General features: G+C 41.2%; 1 protein-coding gene across 1 annotated transcript in view; it reads left to right on the plus strand.

Annotated features, from left to right (window-relative positions):
• Positions 1-25,460, plus strand: part of LOC134878972 (synapsin-3-like) — a 125,043-nt gene that overhangs the window by 75,114 nt on the left and 24,469 nt on the right. The window contains exon 7 of the mRNA XM_063905166.1: positions 25,262-25,324. Coding sequence (XP_063761236.1) covers positions 25,262-25,324 — 63 coding nt within the window. The remainder of the gene's footprint in view (positions 1-25,261; positions 25,325-25,460) is intronic.

Genomic DNA, 25,460 nt, shown 5'->3' on the forward strand with positions numbered 1-25,460 from the left:
TGCTGCTGCCATGCCTCATTTCTTTTTAATTTACTGCTGAAACATTTCCCCTTCTAACTATAATACAAACAATACACAATAAAGTTTGAAAGCTTTATTGTTTTATTTTATCAACAAAATGTTCATCTTTCTCACCCAGAGTCTCACTTAGTCATCCCCCCGCCCAACGCCGCCTCCAGATTCTTCCAGTCTGCTGCAATCGAAGGCAACAGATAACTAATCAGTTAAACAACAGTTGTGAAGGCTCTGCTACACATGTATGTTTTAGTTTTAGTTAACCATCAGAGAAAGATGTGTCAGTGCTACCTGTGGCTGTTTCCCTGCAGGCAGCACCTGGTCACGTTTTATTCTGAAATACAAAGTTACTCTCAGGGCACAGTTGGTCAAATTAGCCAATTAAAGCACCTCTCCTCTGCTTCCTGACTGCATGGACCTGAGTGAGCTGCGTCTCGCTGCAGAGGATTATCAGGGACTGAGCTAGCTGTGTTAGGGTTGGCGCTGCGCACGGTTATATAACCAAGCCAGGAATAATTAGGTCGGGGAACTCTGACCCTGAATGTGCCTTCATTAATATGTATCTCAGTTAGAAGAACCTGCCTGCTCAAATAAAGATTGTATTAGAATGGCACTAATAACCCGATACTTTAATTCCTGCTATAAAAGTGAGATGGATTCCAAAATATAGGTTGGGAAGATGGCTGCTTTTCACATACATTTGATATAAGAAATGTACAAGAAGAAAGATGTACTTGAGTGTCTGATGAAACAAACAGGGTGTACTGTTTTAGAGCAGAATAATACACAGGAAGCCATGAATGGTTTCACAGTTTCCATTCACCTTCCACCCATGACTCACATCAAGAATTCAAAAAGCCCAATGATTCTGTAGCCCATGTTTGTTCACTGGTGGATTCAGGTAGAGAATGTCAACACACTTTTGGTTTCGGAACCAAGTCTGTAAACTTCCATAACCGTTGAAGTCCTGTTAGATCAGAGGTGAGGTCTCAGCACGTCAGCTGTGGTTACACATTGATAACTCTTATTTCTTCCTGATGTCTGAGCCAACAGTTTTGTCACATTCCTCAATTAGACGCAGGACACCATGTGTGGCAGGTGGATGTTGTGTGCCCAAAATAGGCGATGAATACTGAAAGAATCACAGGAAGTCATGTGGAGGGAGGGGAGTGATTCATGTAATTTCAAATGACTTCACTCATAGAGGTAAAACAGCCCTGCATTCCTAACATATCCTAAAGATAACAAGTGGGCAAAGAGAAGGAAACAGACCTAATATGGGGAAACATTAATGCATCAATATCTTTTACGTCTGACCATTATTACAAACCACTATTACCACTCATGCTCTGTGATCATGGGTCTGAGCTTGTCGATATATAGACTGGTCCGTCAGCTCAGAGGGTGGAGGTATGGAGGGGAGTCAGACTGACACAGTGAGCCTGCAGTCACAATCACCTGCTGTGGTTCCCAGTTAGAGGGTGTGTGAACCCTGCATCTGATTGGTGAGGACTGGACCTCTTATATACTTGTTTTGTTGTCAAATGTCAATGATTAATATAAAACATTATTCTAAGTTGCCTCCAAAAGGTTTTTAACTTATTAAAACCTGCAGAAAGCTCAAGGTTAAATATAAGAGTTGTTACATGTGGAAGTGGAAGTGTTGGATATTTTTTAAAATACAGCTTTGATGCCCTAATTGGACAAGTAGATGGTTAATGGACTGCTTTTGAATAATTTCACTTTATTCTTAAAAAAGATAATCTGTGGTCTTCATATTTTGTCATACCTTCAGCCAGATTGTGTCAAAATGATATGCCTTCTGATCAGATGTCCAGTAGCTACAGTGTTGTGATGCAGTGTGACATCCCAACATGAAGAGGGCCACACACTGAAGTTGAATTTAGAAGGCAGGTGATGGGAGGTGGCTTTAAAAATAAATGCAAACTAAGGAGCAACACTATATCACAAAATATTTCTTGGAAAGTACCAAGTTAAAAACATGATTTATTTATTATAGAGCGTGGGGTCAGTGTGTGTTCCTGCCTCGAAGCCGTCATGGAGGAGGCGTCGTCTGTGTGACAGCCCAACAACAAGGTCCCTACACACAGGTGGGCAACCCAGACATATTTAAGAAGCTGTAACCTGAGATGGAATACATTTTACTTAACCACAGAATCCTTTGACTGGATGTGTTGAAGTATCCTAGTCTCAATACGTTTACATACGGTGGCTGACAGGTGCCAAAGCGCTACATGGCTGAAAAACATTTCCATAAGGGGAAATACGCTGCAGCTTAAGATGATACAAATATAAAAACCCTTTTTAGTGACCCCGTTTCCGTTGTGTTTTGAGCTTCTTGCAGGTTTTTGTATTTGCAGCGATTTTAATAAACGTTGTCCATGTTTCCTCAAGTTGGTGAAGATGTTTCATGTGTTTTGGCACATTTGTGTTTTTATATCTGCATCGTTTCTGAAGCTGCAGCGCGTTTCTCCTGATGGAAGTGTTTCTCCGTGCTGTAGCGCGTTTGCAACTGTCATCCACGTTTCAGTTGGATACCTATTATCCATGTGTGTAGCATGTTGAACGTTTTTCTGTGTAATCTCGTCTCGTGATATTTTGGTTTTCATTATTTTCAGTTTGTTTCCTCCGTCATGTTATTATCCGGGTCATGTGGTCACTCTCTGTAGGTCGAAAAAGACCTACAGTGTTATAATAAAAACAAAAATACATGGCCTTTTTTATTATTTAGCCACTACAATAAAGGTGTTTCATTATTTCCTTGCCCGTTATTGTTTGTTTTCATATTTTGGAGGGCTGTAATGAGCTTCCTGTATGTCCAGTGTTACTATTTTCCTACAGCTCCCAACACATCTTCGTTCTGTTGTACATTAAGGTATACAGAGCAACAGTTATCTCCTTCTCCATACTAGGTCAGTATGGGTTCCTGCTGTAAGTTTACCAATAAAATCATGTAGCCCCTCATATGCAGAAGTGAGTGCTCCAGTTTAACTTTGCTGTCAGAAATAGGACAAGATAAAATGAGTCTTGTGTGTGTCTCTCACAACGTGTGACTTCAGCAGGACCCTGTGGAAATGATGTCTCCAAACTAGGCCAACATACTGTAAGCATAAAGCAGTGCAAAGTGCATTTCATTTGAAAAAGTCCAATTATAGAAAAAAGGCATGATTTGAGGCTGGCCACCGGGGGGGCAGGGGACAGCTTTGTGTACCGGAAGTCTGCAGGGCCTGCGTGCTGCTGGGCTGACAAAAGAGAACAGAGGAGTGACTCAGAGGAAATACCTTTCATCCGACTGACAGGCCACTAAAGACACACAGGAAGAGGAGAAACTTTAAGAGATAGCACCTGCCGGGAGCGCTGCACACCGAGGGAGGGTGTCCAGTCTGACTCACTGCCCCACTGCACAAGGGGGATGGACAGGATGACCCCCAATCTGCAGCTCTGTGCTGTGAGGAGGACGGCCAGTGGAAGTCATGTCACAGAAGGAGGCTTGTAATTGGATGTTTTCCTATTTGCAAATAGTGTGTCCTCAATACTCAGGTTGTGAGGAGAACTCGGGATCTGGTGGGATGGTGATGGATCTTACTCCAACTTCTTGGGTGGCTGAGTGATCAGAGGAAACACCTGTAGTTCATACTGAGTGTTAGCATCACTCAAGGGGCTTTTTGATGTGATCAAGGGTAGGATGGTTACATTATTTACTCTGATTACATGTTACTTCACTGATGCGTAATTGATTCAAAGCGACTTACAATAACTGTTTATTTAATTTGATTTAATGTTCAAAAAGCTCTTTATTTTTCTCATACTGCCTCATACTCACCCTCTGTCTGAAACCAGAGCCAAGTCTGCTCTGATTGGTTAGCTGGCCGGCTCTATTGTGATTGTTTAACCATTTAGAGATCACGCCCCTTAGCCTATCACTTACAATGTGTTGGAGAGCTAGCGAATAGGAGCGTGAGTGTTACATAGTGATGTCACTATTTTCAGGAAGTAAACAAAGGAGTCCACAGGAGGTGTTTCAGACAGGGAGGGGAGGGGCGAGTGTGAACACAGGGATTTTTGCCTTTGCAGACCATTTACGTGCACTTAAACCTATAGATTATGCTACAGGAGGGTCTTATTATCTCAAACCATAATACAGTAGGGCCCCATACAATAAATCAAACCATTCTTAGTTCTACATACTACATTTTTTTTGTATGGATTTTTTATTGGCCATGGTGCAGTTGTGGGTTTTCAGTCTGCAAAGGATGAATTGTAAGCATCCTGGTGTCCTGACATTAATACGGAAGCGTGTTTTAGTTGAGTGGTAGCTGGGTCCCATTCGCAGCAAGAGAGCAGTGAGGCGATTTGCCGATGTAGAGTGAAGTGCCCGTGTTGAAGTGAATTGTTAGGCCATGTCCTGGATGTAGGAAGGGCCTGATCCATTGACAGCACCAAAGGCCAGTACCAGGTCTTAAAGCGAAGGAGATCATGACGTGACATTAGATACCCTCGGCTGTTATTGTTGCTTTTATCTGAACAATAGAGGCTGGATGGTTGGAAGTGCGATCAAAGCTCAGTATCTGGGAGCTGTCAGTACACTGAGATACTGGCTGTTTGACTGGCGTGCTTGTCTCTACCCTCCTGGAGGAATAGGAAGTGAGATACGGAGGCCTGGTGGCACTGTCATTAGCCGCTCAGTTTTTCCACTCCGCTGAACCCTCCAGCAGATGCTCAACGCTTTCTAACTCCAGCACTGCTGTCATCTGATGTGGAGTTAAGACATCAGAGTAGGAAACACAAACATGGCCGTGACCCATGATCCCCCTCACAATGGGACTCCCCAGCAATAAAATATGATGAACGTTCAGTAACTTCCTACTCAGGCTGGCCAAATGCAACCGCAGCGCTCCGTGCTCAGACACAGGGTCCCTGTTGTTCCTGCTGTACATATTTGGAGTGTGCGCGGTCAGGAATCCCCACAAAATGACTACGTTGTATTACGGCATGAAACACCAAGCCTAACCGTAGACACGGGCATATGACAGCATGGAAATAGCTGTGAGGAATTCCTTTAGGTTGAGGGAATGCCTAAACTGGTCTGTCGCTGAGCGCAGTGAAAACAGAGTGTTGTTAGCTTCAGTCTTATAATGCTCGTATACTGCAAACTAGTTACACCTTCATTCAAGTGAATAAAGCAGTTAAAAGATTGATTTACATTCCTTCTGTGGGCTGATGTGAATAAATACAAATTAAAGCTGTCAGGTGCATGCAGCCAAATAAAAACTCAATAAAGGAAAAAGAAAATAAATCCTGAACTGTTAAACCCCACAAATGAAAAAGGGATATATACTTATTTTCATGTATAAAATATGACACAGTGTAAAAATAAAAGTTGAACTTGATAGTCCTTTAGAGGGCCAGAACCCCACCCTATAATGCAATGTTGAATAAAGTGAAAATCCTTTGTATCCGCTCCAAAGTTTAATGGGTTTTAATGTTCCCATACTACACCCTCCCACCACATTACTAGGCCAGGAGTCCTTTCCAAGATCCAGCTGGCACACAAATCTGAAACAGAACCTCTTTGACGAAGGAAACAAACAGGACTTTTTCAGTACAATATTAACCGTAACTTTGATATGGAACTGCTCTGATCTACTGAATTAAAGAGAGGTTTAATGACTATGATTTAAAAGGTGTGGCTCTTACAGTGACCATCCCATAACATTATGCTCTGCACCTCCAGGTTTAGCATCTTTAAGCTCATTGTTTTGGTTTTATTGCCTGCAACGTCAATGTTTGTTAACTACCAGGTTTCAGATCAAACTCACTTTCTGCCATTTTTAAGTGAACCATAACTGCACAGCACCAAGAGGCCTACCGGTGGGGAATATAGTGGAGCACCTGCAGCTAACTAAAGTTGATAAGAGGGAGACTGTTAATAACATGAGCTCTGGGAATGCATTGTTTACTGTAAAGCGCTCTTAGAAAGGTTGAAACTGAAAGCAATATCTGTTCATCAGATAACCACTTAAACTGTTTTCAGTTCAAAGTGTGTTTACCCGTATTTCTCCTCTATAAACCAGTGTGTTATTCCTTTTAGGTATAATAGCGTGCCCGTTTGCCTCAGATAGAGTTCATTTGGTAGACACAGTAAATCAACCCGGTGTCTCTGCTGCTTAGAAAACTGTAAAAAGCCAGTGTTTCCCAGAAACCTGAGCAGGATGGGCGGTGTGTGTGGGAGGACGACAGAGAAGTTAATTTAGGGAAGATGGTCGAGGGAGAACCAGTGAATCACCAGCAGGTCAGAGGTCGAGGGTGTCACAGGGTCCACAGCGAGCTGACGTCACACCGTCAGAGGGTGGAAGAGCTAAATTTAGAAATCGCATCTCATCGTCAGGACAGCACTGTCATATGTTTCCTCTGGTCTGAACAGATGTACAGTTTCATTCCAAACCATTGGAGAGTTATCAGCCCATGATGTTTGGCAGGAAGGAAGCAATTAATGACGGTTTCTGGAATGACTCATCTGAGCTTTGCTTAAAGTAGAGTTTTATCACTTCACTGTCTTGGTGGGAGGTGGAGATGCCACAGAAATAACTACAAAGAGTCCAGAGAGACCTGAGAGGGATCATTTCTGGGCCTCACACTCTGCTTCAACAGTTTGGTACTTTTGAGTGCTGCATGGACTCTCTTCTACAATGGACGTTCATACAAAAAGTTGCTCTTACTAACATTTTTGTATACAAAATGTATCAAATATCCATGTTCAAACAGTTACAGGTGTCAATCATAAATCCATACTGAAATATCCCCCATTTGCAGGTAGTGACAGAGTGTGTCCTCAAGCTTTTAGTTTTAGTTTTAAGGAACACAATTTTTACTTCTGTCTTTAAAAGGTCTGTTATAATTGCCCTTTTTACTGTCTTAAATACAGCTTTAGAGACCACTCCAAATGTTTCTTAAATCTCTACATGTATGGCAGCTATCCCAGTGTCTGTTGAATTCCAACACAGAGAAAGGTTGTCAGTAGTTTATAGAATACAATACAAAAAAACCAAAAATCATTTAACTCAAAGACATACCTATAAATAATAAAACCAGAGAAAATGACAATGCTGAAGTGTCTCCCTGTGTGTTAAGAGACTCAGAACATTTCAGCATTAAAGGTTGTCTCTCTTTCCCTCCTGATGGAAGTATGTGAGAAAATGGGTGAGTTAGGTTTCGGGTTCATATGTGATGTAAAATGAATCTTTGACCTCATTTGTGGGTTGAACGGCATTAGCAACAACCAAGCACAGTAACCCCCGCCTTACCTGAATCCCCTCCCGGTGTCTGTGTGTTGTTGTCCAGCAGCAGCTCATTAGCATTTAAAGTTACAGACACAGAATAAGCACTTTTGGAAAAAGCTGAAACAGAGGGGTTTATCGGATGCTACAATTCAAAGTCAAAGTCAACTTTTTTGTCAATCTTTAAGTTTGTGTTTACAGCCACAGAGATCGAAATACGGTTTCCCACAATCCAGAGGATTAAAAAATATGAATATATATTTAAAAAAGATATACATATACAGTATGTATATACACACATACATACACACCTGTACACCCATTTGTGTTATCCGCAAACTTGACAAAGTGGTTGGAGCTGTGGGTGGGTGTGCAGTTGTGGGTCAGCAGGGTGAAGAGCAGTGGACTAAGCACACATCCTTGGGGGTCCCGTACTAAGTGTGATGGTGTCTGGTGTTTTGTTGCCGAGCCATATAGATTACGGTCTGTGAGTGAGAAGTCCAGCAGCCAGTAGCAGAGAAAGGGGCTGAGGCACAGTTTAGTTAGTTTACAGACCAGCTGCTGGGGAATGATGGTGTTGAAAGCTGAGCTAAAGTCTAGGAACAGAATACTAATGATCTGTTTGGTATTTAGAGCCAAACACTTCAGAGACATATTTTGTATGTACAGTATCTGAGACCAATAATATATTGTTGAAATACAGTTTAATATGTGACCTCTAAGTCTGACCATTCCACAGGTATTTACTTTAAGCAAAAAAGCAGTTATTTAAAGTGAATGACTAGCTTGTGAACACAGCGCAGCATTGAGCAGGTAAAGAACTATATAATTGGTTGGTGGACACCAAACAGAGCTAAAAGGAGAGTGAATACTAGACTTACAGTCATTAAGTGGTCATAAACACCACACTAAATCAATGATCATTTCTTGATACTACTGTATGTCAGTGTTGTGTTTACTGTGTAACGTTTCCCCATGAGGCCAACAGTTTTAAAGTCTTAAAGTTTTCTTTCCCTTCACGGGTTGGTTTGAAGTCATTTTTCTTTTCTGGTACGAGTTTGAAAACAAAACGTCCTGGCTGTCTTTCCTATTTTTTAAAATATTTCCTAACCCTTCCCTTATTTTTGGAACTTTGCCGGATTTTTCGACCCTGAGGTTGGGAACCACTGTTTTAGATTACTAAAATGTATATTGATGGTACAATTCTGAATATCACATCACATGTTTGCTTTTGCTATTTTGTCAAAAAGATAAATAGAGCACTCTCAGTGGGAAGATCCCACATACTTCATCAATATTTATTCGGAGCTATGATGTAAGTTGTTGGGAGTGTTCCTTTAAAAGCTCTGGTTGACTAATGTATTGTGGGAAGTGATGAACCTTCCCCTGGCTGAGACCAGAGGGTGTGGGCTTTGTTGACCAGAGATGACCAGGATCTGCTGGACGGCTGAGTCCACCATTAACCTGACTGGAGACTACACAAACAGTACACACAGCATGGAAACATGGGAGTCACAGCGCCTCAGATAGCCGTTAAGAATTCATAATGATGTTTTGACTGCATATAATAACAGCGTCTAGTTAAACTTGGAGAAGGGATCTCTTCCTGTTATCTTTTTACAAACATTCGACCCACTGATGTTTGTTCTTTTGTGCTGCTGGGGTTGTTCATTTTATTAAGAAATAGATACCTTTGTTGAACTAATGCAAACACATCTGTTTCTCAACCACTCTGCTCTCTCTCTGGTGTTATAAAGTGGGATTCTGTGTCAACATTTCTGAAGTGTAATGTTTCCCAACCTGAGGGTCTGGGCCTCAAAATGAGGCACAAGAATCACACCGGAATTGTAAGTTTGTATTATTTGTGTCACTCAAACAAAACGTTATGGCGTGAAGGCAGGCATGTAGATACCAACAAACAAATTACATATTGTAGTACAGGTATCTAAGTGCTGCCTAAATAACGACATATGCGTTATTTGTGTCCTTGCACCTCGGTTACAAATGTACTATCTTAAATACCGAAAAACAAAGGGTAACTTAGCCAGACTGCTAACCAAACATACTGGCCTACAAAAACATATTCTGAGACTGGGAGCCTCCTGTTCCCTCCATTTGCCACCCAAAACTGAAACTCTGGCCCAATTCCAAACCACACCCTACCCACTCCCACTCAGGGATGGGGTAGTCTCACTCGCAGCTGAATAATGCTCCCTTCTTCCAGGAGGGTGTAAATACAGCGACAAGCTTTGGGACAAACTCCCCTCTCTCAGGCTGAAACAGGAAATAGTGTTTACTTTTCGTAACAACGGTTTCAAATCAGCATCTCTTGGATAAAAAATAAATAAAATAAAATAAAGCTCATTTATTTGCAAACGTCTTTGGGTTGTAAAATATGATGTTTATAAGCAGCTTCGTTTTCGCAACAGTCCCTGTAAATATACACAACTTTAACCCTAGCGCTGTATTGTGTTGCTGCTGTAGTGTTGCGCAATGTAGTGTGTTAGCACTGTAGTGTGTTAATGTAGTGTGTCAGCGCGGTAGTGTGTTAATGTAGTGTGTTAGCACTGTATTGTGTTGCTGCTGTAGTGTTAGCGCGGGAGTGTGTTAATGTAGTGTGTTAGTGCTGTAGTGTGTTAGTGCTGTAGTGTGTTAGTGCTGTAGTGTGTTAGTGCTGTAGTGTGTTAGTGCTGTAGTGTGTTAATGTTGTATTTTAGCGCTGTAGTGTGTTAGTGCTGTAGTGTGTTAGTGCTGTAGTGTGTTAGCGCTGTAGTGTGTTAGTGCTGTAGTGTGTTAATGTTGTATTTTAGCGCTGTAGTGTGTTCCTGCTGTAGTGTGTTAGTGCTGTAGTGTGTTCCTGCTGTAGTGTGTTAGCACTGTAGGCTAGTGTGTTGATGTTGTGTCTTAGCGCTGTAGTGTGTTCCTGCTGTAGTGTGTTAATGTAGTGTGTTAGCGCTGTACTGTGTTCCTACTGTAGTGTTATCACTGTAGTGTGTTCCTGCTGTAGTGTGTTAGCGCTGTAGTGTGTTCCTGCTGTAGTGTGTTAGCGCTGTAGTGTGTTCCTGCTGTAGTGTGTTAGCACTGTAGTGTGTTCCTGCTGTAGTGTGTTAATGTTGTGTGTTCCTGCTGTAGTGTGTTAGCACTGTAGTGTGTTCCTGCTGTAGTGTGTTAATGTTGTGTGTTCCTGCTGTAGTGTGTTAGCACTGTAGTGTGTTCCTGCTGTAGTGTGTTAGCGCTGTAGTGTGTTCCTGCTGTAGTGTGTTAGCACTGTAGTGTGTTCCTGCTGTAGTGTGTTAATGTTGTGTGTTCCTGCTGTAGTGTGTTAGCACTGTAGTGTGTTCCTGCTGTAGTGTGTTAATGTTGTGTGTTCCTGCTGTAGTGTGTTAGCACTGTAGTGTGTTAGCGCTGTAGTGTGTTAATGTAGTGTTCCTGCTGTAGTGTTAGCGCTGTAGTGTGTTAATGTAGTGTGTTAGCGCTGTAGTGTGTTAATGTTTTGTGTTAGTGCTGTAGTGTGTTAATGTTGTGTGTTAGCGCTGTATTGTGTTCCTGCTGTAGTGTTAGCGCTGTAGTGTGTTAATGTTTTGTGTTAGCGCTGTAGTGTGTTAATGTTTTGTGTTAGTGCTGTAGTGTGTCCCCACCCATTCCTGCTGCTTGCACAGCCTCTTTAAATAGAGACTCGCTTTAATAGATCCAACTGTTCCTAAACATCTCCCCCCTTGATGTTCCTCCTCTGTCCTCCCTTTGTACCTAATCTAAATTGGCGGTGCTGGCATTTGGGCAGAGCATGCTTTTCTCTCTGCAGAATCCCGCCTTTCCTTCCTCTGCTGTCAGAAAGCTACTGACTCCTATCCCCTCCTTCATTCACTGCGCCTTATCTGAGACAGGAAGCTGGAACCGTTTCTTAATATGAGCAAATGCTGTCATGGTGTGATGTTTGAGTGTCTCAGTATTATCTGCTTTAAAGAATGCAGCTTCTGTGTGTGAACCTGTCTGCTGTAATCTGCTGCTTCTTCAGACTTCTTAATCAAAGCTCGCACTGTGTTCAACAAACTTTTGTCATTCACATTTATTATTTTTGTCTGAAATCAATTTGACTGATAATCATAATCATCTTGGAACTATAGTTCCCATAATGCTTTAGGGTGAATATTGAGCTATTGGTGGTTCCTGTCCGGTACCAAAGGATCTTCATACAACCATAATGTGATCATTTCTTTAGAGAAAAAATAATGCAATGCTTATTAGGTAACAAGTAACAACCCTTCTAGGATTTCTTATCACATTTCTGTTGGTTTATTCAAGATTTACATCTGAGATCAGATATCTGTGTGAATTCTAAAAAAGAATGGTATTACAGTTGAACCGTTTAACCTCCTACTCTTTCTGTTGCTGCTTTTGAAAATAACTTAGTTTGAACCAGGTGTGTTTGTTGCTTTGGCGACATTAAACATTATTGACAATGTTGCAAATAAACAACAGTAAACCACAGAGTGCAGCATTGTAAGAGTAGAGCAACACTCCATCCACACCTTTCCAGTCAGACTCTGCTTCGTATCCTGAATGAATGGCGCTGCATGTGCTTGTGCAGGGCATCAAGGAATGATGAAGGAAAGCCACAAATGTGTTGTACCCTCGCTAAACGGCTTTCATGCTGAGCAAGAAATGCCAGCAATGTGTCACCCTGACCTCTGACTTCCCCACTCATGAAGAGCAATGGGTTGGAGAAGATGAGAGGTACCAAAACAGATAAATGTATCTGTTCCTGTCTGTTTAGCTCCAGTTCCATCCTCCATGTTTGGACCCATGATTGTTTTCGCCAGCATCACTGAGCTTAAACCATTGGGTGATTCCAGTCAGTCTCTGGATCATGGAACAGAGAATCTGAAACTGCACACAGTCACCTCATTCCTGCTCAGCCTTTTCCCAGACAAATAGTGCATGAGCCCCTGGAAAATGGGAGAGAAACATCCCTTTTCCTCTTAGACTTGGAGGAATGTGGCACAGCGCTGATGGGTTCTGCAGGATTGGCTCGCCCCGGGCCCGTCTGTCCTTTTTCTTCTGAAGCAGGAATGTAGGTTAGTGAATTGATTAGCACTAATAAGGCCTGTCCAGGTCCCTATTACTGCAAGACCGCAGAGAAACTGCTCTGAAATAGCTCTGCTTCAGTAAAGTCTGGACATGTATTTAACTCTTAACTTCAAATCTCTGTTTATTTGGTATAAATGGACTGGACTGGAGTAGTGTTCTGTTATTGAAGGGTATTGGTTAACCATCTGTAATATTTAACACCTGTGAGATCACTGAGATATCACGGATAACTCTTATAAAAGCACTTTTTTCTCAGGTTTATGGAAATATATATACAGTTTTTACATATGTGTGTAAAGGTTGTGGTGTAGTAGAGAATGAACCCCCACATGGCTCACAATGAATGTACAAATACAATTCATACTGAGGCGACAATAAATACAGTGCATCCAGAAAGTATTCATACCCCTTCACTTTTTACACATGTTGTTATGTTGCAGTCGTATTCCAAAATAGATTAAATTCAGTTTCTGTTTCAACATTCTACGCGCAATACCCAATAATGAAAAATGTATAACATTTGTAGAATCTTTTGCAAAGGTATTAAAAATATAAAAATAAAAGCCCTTTGCTATGACACAATTGAGCTCAGGTGATCCCGTTTCCACTGATCCTCCTTGGATGATACTACAAATTGATTGGAGTCCACAGGTGGTCAATTCAACTGATTGGACATGATTTGGAAAGGGTAACACCTGTCTATATATGGTCCCACGCTTGAGTGCATGTCAGAGTTCAAACCAAGCCATGAATTCCAAGGAATGTCTGTAGACCTCCGAGACAGGATTGTATCGGGGCACAGATCTGGGGAAGGGTAAAAAAAATGTCTGCATTATTGAAGGAAAGTAAAGTGTGAGAATACTTATGTACATGTGACATTTGAGTATGTTTTTTTTAAATACATCTGCAACAATTTCAAAAAGCCTTTTTTCACTTTGTCATTATGGGGTATTGTGTGTAGAATGTTGAGAAAAAGGTGAATTTAATCCATCTTGGAATAAGGCTGTAGCATTTTAAAAATGTGGAAAAAGTGAAGGGATATGTATACTTTTCAGATGCACTGTATGTCATTTAAGGGTAGTCCATGCAAAAGTAGTTGACATGTTTCAGTTTGGACCAAAGTGGTGGAACGACTGCTGACCGACTAGCGTTTTTAAATACAACCACTACTCTTTAAACACTGTTGAATGAAACCTCTACGAAGACATGGGCAATAGTGGCCACTGCAATAACACAATTAACAATATTCTTATTTTTTGGTCGAAGTTGTGTGTGATGTCCAGCTGCTGCATTGGTGATCTGAACCCAGAAAGACCCCTTTTATCAATTCTAAAAGCATGAATCATAATGTTTCAGTATTTAGTGACTGAATTTGTGGTTTAAGGGAAGTAGCAGTGTATCACTTAGCAACATGTGATGACAAAGCAGGTGGCTCGACCACCAGAAGACACCACCAGCCGTCTCCGTCACTTCTCCGTCAGCATCTCATATTGTCAGGAAAGCACCCACTCTGGAAACTTCCATCCTTTAGGATTTAGTTGTGTTTCCAGACAGCTGTCTTCCTTACGGAAACACACCAGGATGGACTCTAATGGACGCCAGATGAGCTTAAATTCCACAACGATAATTACCATGCCCCATCAAACAGCTTTACTGTACACAGTTTAACACAATGGGCATCTTCTGTTAGCTGGGCGGATGTTAGCACAGGGTGGTTACCATGACAACTGGTAAAAGCCAGTTATGTGGGTGTACCGAGGAACTACTGGATGTGTCATGCTTGCATCACAAAGTTTGGGAACGTGTGTAAAAGTTGTTTGGAAGGTTTACAGTCTGACGGACCTGCATGTGAAAATTATTTCAGTTCAGTCTGTCTCTTTCCAAATCAGGGTCAACAGCTCCATATCTGCTATTTTTCATTCTAAATACAAAGACACAAAATACAAGATAATAAATATCTGATTAGGAAGGTCCTCATGTTGATCTGTGTGAGATGAAAAGTGGTAGCTAAATACACAAATTAAATGTAAAGGTTTACAGTAATAATGTTCAAATCAAATGAAAGGAATGCAGATGATCTGCTATCTGTTTAACGCCTCTCTTTTGTCAAAATATGGAGCTAGCAGCTGGTAAAGTTAAACAGGGAGCAGCTAGCTTGATAATTTGACCAGCCCCTCTAAACATTACTATTTAACTTGCTTTTTCTTTCTAGTTTGTTTGTTCCATACAAACATCTTTGTGTGTGAACGACTAGTTGTTGTTTTCGACTTAGTGATGACAGCAAATATCCTGCCACGTAAAAGTTCATTGTGTAATATCCTGACCAAATCATAACTTTCCATTTTACTACTGGGTTTTTGTGCAGATTAAACAAACTAAAAATGATGTGACGTTGTGATGATTATATACATTAATTGTAAGAGCTGCATATTTATAACCTACGGGCAGAGCCTGGCTGGCTTCCCATGATAGTTTATGATCCTCTAAAGTCACAGCAAGAAAGTACTTAAGCAAAAATATCCAATTAATTTCAAATCTGTGTTATTATAATTGAGACTATGCTGTTACCATTTTATAGCATACAATACTATGTTTTTCTGCAACTTGGGAACAATTTTTTCAAATGATAAAGGTTGGTTATTTTATTCCAAGTCTACTGATGGCCTAACTGGTGTGTGTAGCCATGATACGGTTCAATGGGTTTGATTTTCATTGCTGGATATGTTCACACAGTGAAACCCAATATATAGAGTCTCATCTGCATTTCTAAGCTATCTTCCCAATGTATCTAACCTGTATTGGTTCAAAGTGAAAGCTTACACTCAACATGTAACATTTGAGAGAGCCCTGAATCCATCCCTGTCAGGTGTATGGATTCAGTCAGTAACTCAGCCGGGACATGCCTGCTAAACATCACAGGTCTCGTGAGGTTTACTTAATCCTCAGCCAGGGTTTGATGTGGGCTGGCTGCCTTTGGTCCCACTGCAGCCGGACTCTTGAAAAGGATTCTGGGTCGGGGTCCTCTGCTCTCGTCGTCTGCCCAAACCATTGTGCCTCCTCTCTCCTCCTTGATGTGGCAGGTTTGAGTGGCCATAATAAAAATTAAGAGATCATAAACGCAGGATGGATGCAGCATGTGTTTGGTTGGATCATACATGTGCCACCAAAGAGAGATCAAACTTCAGCTGCTCTACACACGCTCCAACGCCAGAAACTGTGGTCTGGACTAAAAACAATAACAGACTACAAAAGGACAACGAGTGGTGATGAGGAATTGACTGCATCTCAGATGTGTGTAGATCTCTGAAAAGGATCAACACACACAGGGCTCCTGGACCTGATGGGATCCCTGGCCGTGCTCTCAAGGTGTGTGCAGTTCAGCTGGCAGATGTTTCACAGACATTTTCAATAGGTCACTGCTCCAGTCTGTAGTCCCCACATGTTTTAAAGAGTCCATCATTGTCCCTGTCCCCAAAAAGACAAAACCCATCTGCCTCAATGACTACCACCCAGTTGCACTCACCTCCATCATCATGAAGTGCTTTGAGCGGTTAGTCAAAACTTTTATCACCTCCTCCCTCCCTGACTCACTGGACCCCCTGCAGTTTGCCTACAGGGCAAACAGGTCCACGGATGATGCCATCTCCCTCACCCTCCACACTGCCCTCTCCCACCTGGACCAGAGGAACACTTATGTGAGAATGCTGTTCATTGACTACAGTTCAGCATTCAACACCATTGTGTCCTCCAATCTCATCATTAAGCTCAGGGACCTTGGGCTCAACAGCGCCCTCTGTGACTGGATCCTGAGCTTTCTGACGGGCAGATCAACATCAGATCCTCCACCTTGACCCTCAACACCGGAGCCCCTCAGGGTTGTGTGCTCAGCCCTCTCCTCTACTCCCTGTTCACACACGACTGCGTGGCCACACACAGCTCCAACACCATCATCAAGTTTGCTGACGACACGACCGTCATCGGCCTGATCACAGACGGCGACGAGACGGCGTACAGAGAGGAGGTCAGAGCCCTGAAATCTTGGTGCCAGGACAACGACCTCCATCTCAACGTCAGCAAAACAAAGGAGCTGATTGTGGACTACAGGAAGAGGCAGAGAGAGGCACACCCACCCATCACCATCGACGGGACTCCTGTGGAGAGAGTCAGCAGCTTCAGGTTCCTCGGGGTAAACATCAGTGAGGACCTGACATGGACACATCACACCAGAGTCATATCCAAGACGGCTCGACAGTGGCTCTTCTTCCTCCGCAGGCTGCGGAAGTTCAACATGGACTCCAGGATACTCTGCAACCTCTACAGGAGCACCATCGAGAGTATCCTGACTGGCTGCATCACCGCCTGGTATGGCAGTTGCACCGCCCTCTACCGCAAGACTCTACAGAGGGTGGTGAAAACTGCTCAGCACATCACCAGGACGGAGCTGCCATCCATGGAGGACCTCTACACCCAGTGGTGTAGGAAGAAGGCCGGTAGGATATTAAAGGACCCCCATCACCCCAGCAACAATCTGTTCTGTCTGCTGCCGTCTGGCAGACGGTACCGCAGCATCCGGACCAAGACCACCAGACTCAGAGACAGTTTTATATGACAGGCTATAAGACTGCTGAACTCCTGAGCTCTGTGAATGTCTACTCACATCTGTTCATAGTACACACATATATACATACATATATATATATATATATATATATATATATATGTATGTATTATACATATATATATATATATATATATTATACACATCTGCCATATACATCTGTTATACGTAATATATGCATCTGTCATACCTCCTCATTCAACAGTGTAAAGTATTTAAATACTTTCAATGTATTCCACATATGTATATATTTCACATCCTTTTCATTGCCAACATATGCGTTGTATATGCTGTGCATATAACCAATAAAACCTTGAAACTTTGAAACCTTGAAACCTAATTTGAAGGATTGTGACCTATTTTTGCTTGACTTTATGATGAATACTTTATTGGAGTTTTAGACTACTTAGCTTTAGTATATGATTTATATTGGAAATAAAGATCATTTAAATTCCCCCTATAGCACAACACTTCTGATCAGGGACTGATCAAATCTCAAGCCTTACATACATGTCATGCTTTTCTCTACTTACTTTTCACAGTGTATTTTAAACAACTTAGTGACAGCTTGTTGTTATGGATTTGTAACCCCTAAGGCTTTATTAATATCACATGATTCTGAGGCATAATCAGATAGCACAGTTAATTCCTACATGTTGTTCGGATTTAAAGGTCCAAAATTAAGCAAAATGCACGTTTTGCTGTCTTTTATACATAAATATGTGTCCCGGTGTGTAACTACTCAGAAAACACAACCCTCTCTCTTTTCCTCCTCACCCACATTTCTAAAAACGGGGGTACAAACGAGCTGATCCAGATTTGCTTCGGTTATGACGTCATAACCGAAATGTGGGCTCGCTTTACATTGAACTCCTGGCAACGTCCCCCCCAACCTATCGTTCCCCAAATACAATTGCGAGCTGAGTCCCCTCCCCAGCACCTCTGTGTGTGTGTGTGTGTGTGTGTGTGTGTGTGTGTGTGTGTGTGTGTTCAGCAGGATGTCTGCAGGGACTTAGAGGTGTTGTTTATATAATACATATAATGTCTCTGTTCTAGTAGAAACACTGAGAAGTGTTCAGAAATAATGCTGGATGTGGTTTGGAACATAATATGGCGCAGCGTTAAGCTGAGTTTCTCCCGGTAGAAAACTCTTCAGAGGAGAGATCATGACGCTCAAAAGGGGCGTGGCCAGCAGCGGCTCCAAAGGGGCGTGGCCAGCAGCAGCTAGTTCATTTAAAGCTACAGTCACAGAATCAGCACTTCAGGAACAGGGCTGAGCTAGAGGGGGATGAAGCATGCTACAATGGGGGATCTGTTTGGTGTTTTAAGCAAAACGCTTTAAAGTTGTTTACAGTGTTTGAAAGACACTTGAAAAAAAGGAATCAGAATATTCAATGTGTCTATAAACAGACATTTAGACATGATTTCTACACTGCATGTGTTGGACTCATACACATTTGGTAAGAAATATCTCTTCACAAACTGTTAATGGAGGGCTGTTTGTGATTGGTACCAAAACAGGATATGAAGAAGAAGAAAATACCCTTTTTTTCACCTATCATAATATCATAAATGGACACTTTCTTTTATCGTGGTGCATTTTACATTTTAAATGTGCACAGGGGGATGTGCACTCTTCAGCCCCTCTGTGGATGGAGGTTTTTGGGAGTGGAATGTCACATGGAGGCGTTTAGTAGTTAGGAAAGCAGAATTCACCTCAGACCCTGACCACCAGTCCTGAGTGACTCACAGACAGCCAGAAGGATGGGGTGGTGGATGGGCTTCCCTGAAGTATTTCCATCAAGTGCCAGGTCTGGTCGTCCGGGAACATTTACTGTAAATGAGAGGAACCTGTGTGTTGCAGAATAAAAACCTAGACTTGTGAAATCACCCACTCTATAAATAGCCTGTTTTTAACATGTGACTTCTTAACATCTTTACCACACTGGATGCCTTTTACAGATTTCTGCCGGCAACAAAAGGTGCAGTGGTGCTGGGACCAAACAGTGAGCTGAAGTTTTTAACCAACTTTTCCACATCTGAGAGCTCCCATTGGCTTATGGCCACCAAGTTCTTTTAAATGGAAACCCGTTTTGTTTAACAATCTTGTAAAGAATAGCAATCACTGTAAAATAAAGACTTGCCATAAAGTGTTTCTTAGGTGGAGAATAGGCTGTTTAATGCAAGTTTTTAAACACAAGTGGATCCCCTCTTCTTATTAAACTGGGTGAACACACTCGTCTCCTTAGTGACCAAGCTAGCAAGGATGCTATCTCAAACGCTATCAGTGAGTTATATAAACTCCAAATACATATGTTCATCTTTTTCATTTAGCATTGTCCTGGTTGAGTAGGTTGTCCCTCATATTGACGCTTGGTTAGGAACCATTGGCCACAGCTTTTCATGTTAGTTCTTGTAAAGTCAATGATTTATTATGAATTTGCAATTGAATTGCAATTTTCAATTAAATATAAGTTGCATAAAAGCTGTCAATTATAGTTTAAAAAAAGAAAGAGGTTTCAATCAACCAAAATGTGTCTCATCAGTCAAGACAAGACTTAAAAAGGGGATATCGGAATCGTCACAAAAACACAGGGGATGCATCTCTAGTTACTACGCAAGTGATGTCAATTAAATACATAACGTAAGTACATAACTAAACTATTAACTTTGAGTTTTAGTCTTCACGGAACACTTACAGCAGTCTCCTCTGTGGAAGGAGCAGGTTTGCAGAGATGGCAAAAGTACACACATCCTTTATTCAAGTATAAGAGCAGATACTCGTGTTTAAAAATACTCTGGTAAAAGTGGAAGTACTGACTAAACTTCTTTACTCAAGTAAAAGTGAAGAAGTATTGGCATCGAAATGTACTCAAGTAAAAAGCACCAGTAACTACCAACCGTTTTATAGAGTAACTTGCAAATGGACCTCACTTTATATTAATAGAACCTCAAAGACCTTCCATTTCATTGTAATAATATCATTGTTAGCTTATGAATGTTCCAACGCTGAACAACCACCAACAGAACACAAGCAAAGAGAAACAAAGTGGGGACAGAGACAAAAGCCAAAAGATCCTGGGTTATGGCTCGAAACAATTTGCATCGCATTCGCCATGAATGGTTCTGTGCGCCGATAATAGCGAACATCTCCCTCATGTATGGCCATGGGTGAGGGAGATGAATATCTCCGCTGCTATCTGTATTTTTCATCAAGTCCATCCCCCTTCTCTGCCTCTTCTGCTTCTACCCTTACGTCTGCCGTTATTCTGCTAGCTGTGGTTCAGGTACCGGCGCGGTTTGGGATGATAAGGTGCCGCAGTTAATTACGGTTCAGGGGATGACGGGAATAGACTCGAGTTCTCATTGGTCCCTCTTATTTAGAGAAGACCAGGAAATGATGGATACAAATATAAAAATCAATAGGCACACAATGACTAAATAATAATGATCACGCCACCAAACGCAGATTCAAACTAAAGTAGCCAGCCTGTTTTGAAAATGTAATAAGTAGAAAGTGCAGGTAAAAATGTTAAAAATGTAAAAGTAGAAAGTCGTCAGTAAAAAACGTAGTGTGGTAAAGTACTGCTACCAGAAAAATCTACTTAAGTACAGTAACAAACATTTGTACACCACTACTTCCCACCTCTGCGGGTTCGTTTGACCCCTTCGCCTAAACAGGATGTGATGCTCCTGATATCACATCTTCATATTTCATCCTTTACATCATATGAGCACCAGAGCCCCTCCAACACCGCCACTGGAGGGGTGAGTGTACTGCCATAGGCTGATTCAATACTGACCAAGCTGTCTTTATGAACTAGTTGTTAGGTTAGTAGATAGAGTACTACACCAACTACCTCTGCTAGTATTCCCTATGTCACCAGTCTGCTAGAACCAGATGTTCCTCAATGACATTTGCTTTGCCACTTTATAGTGCTAGCAGGTTTTAAAACCCTGGAACCGCCACTATGAACCTGCTGACAGTCTGGCTCTCTTTATGGCTTACATGTGATGTAACGAATGTAAATATTCTTGAGCTGAGGCATCTTATGTTGATGTTCTGAGATGAGATGTTCTCACAAAACAAAAAGTGAGCGCATGTCTCACACTCCGGTTTCATCAGGGCGGAGGATGTGGTCGTCTCCCCACTGTGTTCGGCGTCTGCCGTCATTGCCACGGTGATGGGAATGACTGGGAGGAACATGTCCAGACAGAGTGGGAGGCTGGAGCCCCTCTAACCAAACACTCACACACACTGTGCTACTCCTCTCAGATACTTGCTAAACCTCAGGTATCTTATTGTCCGTCATGTGAAGTATGCACTTTACTGCTCCAGAGGTCCTGAACTTCTGACTGGCCTTGTACTGCTTAGTGTTTGTGAAATATAAAAGCACATTCATTCTGAATTCATTTAGTGATAAGCCAATTCATTTCAAATTCATATGGAGTTATGTTTTGATCATTCAAGTACATCTGTCTCTTTGAGGTCCACCATCTTTATGGAAATGCAAAACTACACTGTTCCTTTAATATTTTGTACATTAAAAATCAAATACTTTAAATGCATTTAAAGTCCATGAGCCACAGACACCAGCAGGCTCCTGGTATCTTCCCTGGTGGGGCTCTGGCTCTGTGCCGCCTTAGTGCGTGGTGCAGGTCGTTTTTTATTACACCCTGGTCTTCATCATTGAAAATCATAGAATACATTTCTAAATTAAACTGGTTAATTGATCCCCAATATCTTAATGGTTCTAAAATTATAAATGATAAATTATGGCTTAAAACACGCCCTGTATGTTTAATTAGATCCAGCTCTGTAGTTGTAAAATGATGCAAAGTAAAAGTAGTAAGAGTTTACACATAATAGATGTAAAATGTCTCAACAACATGGCCATATGTGTTCCATTATTACCAGTAATTCCCAAATTCCTCATATTCGCCACAGTGTTTGCTGTTTATCTGTTGTAATCTGACCCCAGATTCTCTGGCAATATGAAACATAAAGGCTCATAACTCATGTAGGGAAGCTTCTAAAAGTAAATTCAGAAACAATGCTTCTTCAGGACAGGGTCCGAAGAGCCCATAATAAGCTGAACTCACCTGAAGGCTGTTATCATGTCAGCAGATTTTTGGCTTTTTGGTGCATGTTACCAAACAGATTTCCAATGAAAAATGTTTAACTACTTCACACAAAGTCAACCTGAAGATGTTCCTGCAGGTCTGGGGCATCAAAACACCAACCATAATATTTCTACCCTGGACCTGGATAAGGAATTTGAAATATGTGCAATAAGGGCGCACTCTGCTCCGTGGAAAACAGTTTTACAAGGAGATCCTTTACATAATGTGAATATAGTAGTTGTCCATGGAAAGTGTTATAACTTCTAACTTGTTATTATTGTTTTAAATCAAACTAGATTAAAAATCAAAACTATAGAGTATGTGTCACCATGACAACCAAACATCCTCATGATGGGAATTGAAGCTGAATGTGCTCTTTCCCCTCACTTGACTATGCTGCTCACTGTAGTGAATGACAAAGTGACTCCTTGATCCGCCCGCCCCCCCCCCCTCGTTCTGCTCTTGTGGAGTGATAGTGGAGATAATGAGAGCACACTTTATCTTGGCAGCGTGTCGGCCAGCCCTGTGCTGTCAGAGCTGTCAACAGAAGCCGCTCACGCCTTCCAGCAGCTCCGTATCAGCTCAAGGCTTAATGAGCACCGTGCTGTCAACCACCTGTTTAGGCGTTCCCTTCCTCCTGATATGATAGTTCAGGGTGTCTCGGTGAAGGATCGGGCCTCCTGCCTCTCTTTCAAACTTCTGAACTGTAATTTATCTTTGGGCCTGGAGTAATGGCCACAGTGTAGGAACACTGTTACAATAAAGTCTTGCATTCAAAATTGTACTTAAGTAAAAGTATGAATATATTAGCATTCAACTATGTCTAAAGGTACAACACTAAAACCAGTTGTCATGCAGAATGACTGTTTTTCGAGTGATATTTGTTATTATAGTAATATATATATATATGAATAATATAGTATGGTGATTTATTACATCATTTTAATTTTGCTGCTAGTAAAGGTGTAGCTAACGTTAATGAGCTTAATACTGCCATGCATCTTTATTCATTAGAGTTTTTTTCATTATCCTTATTATTCTTATTATTTGTAACACAATGAATGTATTCAAACAAATATTATGTTTTTTTATTTTTTATTTAATTGTTGTATTTATTCATGACCTGCAAAGTACTAAGTTACCAAAGCTGTCAGATAAATGTAGTGGAGTAGAATCGTTAAGCTGTATGAGGCTTGAGACTATGGGACCAGACACTAAACACAAAGTATTTACATTACATATTTACACGTCTAACTGTAGAGAGCTAATGTATCACAGACATTTACAGACATGTATTAATGTGCACTGTCACTGTAAAATAAACTAATGATAAGGAAAGGTTTTATATTTGCAGTGTCTGTATCAAAAAATCAATAACTGATCACAAAATAACTCTTTATTCCTCATAGTAAACCTGACCTGAGAACCCCCTGTGGGCCTCAAAGTTATAATGAATCCACTCTACTGCACTGAAGAATCATTATTATGAAGCACTTGTGCAATATTTCAATGTTACACTACTCTAACTTTTATTCCACTCCAATATTTTGGATGCCAATATTGTACGTTTATTCCTTTATCTTTATCCTTATTTACGTTATAGCTTCAGCTTATTAGTTAATACAAAATATAATGAACTAATCAAAAAACATTAACATATAATTATAGGTCCAGATATCCAGCAGCAGTTAATAAAGTAAATGAAATGAGCTCCACCTTTACAACTGTGATGAACACATTAATGTTTCAATAATCATAATACAATCAATTAAAATATGATACATAATGAGCATTTTTACTTTGTATTTAAGTATATTTTGATGCCAATATGTTTGCATTTTTACTCAAGTAAGATGTTCAGTTGTAACCTAGTATTTTTACAATTTGTCCCTGCTGCTTTTACTTAAGTAAATGGTAATGGTGCTTCTGAAAGTGGAAAAGTCCCTCTTACATTACCGGCCGTTAACAATCATGTGAGTGGAATCATCAGGGGGCGTTCAGACCCGCGAGGTCTGAAGTGATCTGTTGATGTTTCATCTACTTCAATCCTACTGACCACGAGAAATAGCGTGTTTCTGTCAGTATTTGTCCAACCCATCCCAATGAGCTGTTGTCTTCCCAGCGCCGTGTACTATTGGGACACTATGACCAACATTCCTCGATCTCCCCACCCGCCTCCTAAACTGAGCAGTTTTAACTTCAGATGTATGGCATTAGAGCTAATGTGTTTCTATACAAGGCCATGCTTCTGCAAACCTCACATACACATCCAGATCAGTTGCAGAGGAAATAGACGTGTCTCTTGATGTGCTGTTTACCACATGTCTGTCTCTGTGTATATTTAGAACACCAAGTACTGCTCAGTGTGAGTGTATACATCCTGTTCAAACTGAGAATCCATCAGCTTATAACGTTTAATATTCAGGTTCCAATTTCCCCAAAATAATATATTTATCAAACAACTTAATGATTAGTGTGTTGTTCATGCTAACCCACCCAGAATTGAAAGAGGAAAAGTGTAACACACACCATATGCATTCCTCTTTTATTGATGTCGTTTTATTCCAGCCCTCAGGCCTTTAACAGGATCTTAAAGAAGGCCCCAGGGCCAAGAAACAAAAGTGTTGCTAGATTTTATGAATCTTGAAAAAGGCCTGAGGGCCAGAATGCCTCATCACAGTGTTTGGTGTGAGTTACTGAACTAGTATTTAGTGGTTATGTTTCAGCTCTTTTAGTGTTGTTTTCAGATTGTACAACTGTCAAGACTCAAACAGCAAACATAAAAGATAATATCATCAAGTATTAGCACCCAGGGTTGCAGCAGAACTAAAGGAGATCAAATATTGGTCATATCAGGAGGCCAGAAACATTCCAAATGGATTCATATTTAGCTCAGTAGTTGCTGCAGATGAACAATTAGCAGTTTTTTGGCTCACATATCACAAACGCAAAGATTGCGTAACACTCATGCTTCTTTTTGACTTAACAACCTGACCTCGCATTCATAAAGCGACCTCTGGCCTGTTGTTGGCTTAAGAACTGTAGCATGTTGTACGTTGGCACAGGAAACACCGAGGTCATCACACCCAGCATTAATGTGACGTTGTTCTGTCTGCAGGTCACAATCCCCTCCTGCCCTGTGGTGGTCAAGATGGGCCACGCCTACGCTGGAATGGGAAAGGTGAGTACTTATAATGCAGCCTAAAACACTCACACACATCCATTAGTTCTTTAATCTCTATCAGAACCCACAGTTTAAACCCCAGATTTTAAAATGAACCCTGAACCTCAACATTAGCTGTTATTCCTTATGTCCA

This window comes from Eleginops maclovinus, chromosome 17, assembly GCF_036324505.1.
Source record: "Eleginops maclovinus isolate JMC-PN-2008 ecotype Puerto Natales chromosome 17, JC_Emac_rtc_rv5, whole genome shotgun sequence".
Taxonomy (NCBI): domain Eukaryota; kingdom Metazoa; phylum Chordata; class Actinopteri; order Perciformes; family Eleginopidae; genus Eleginops; species Eleginops maclovinus.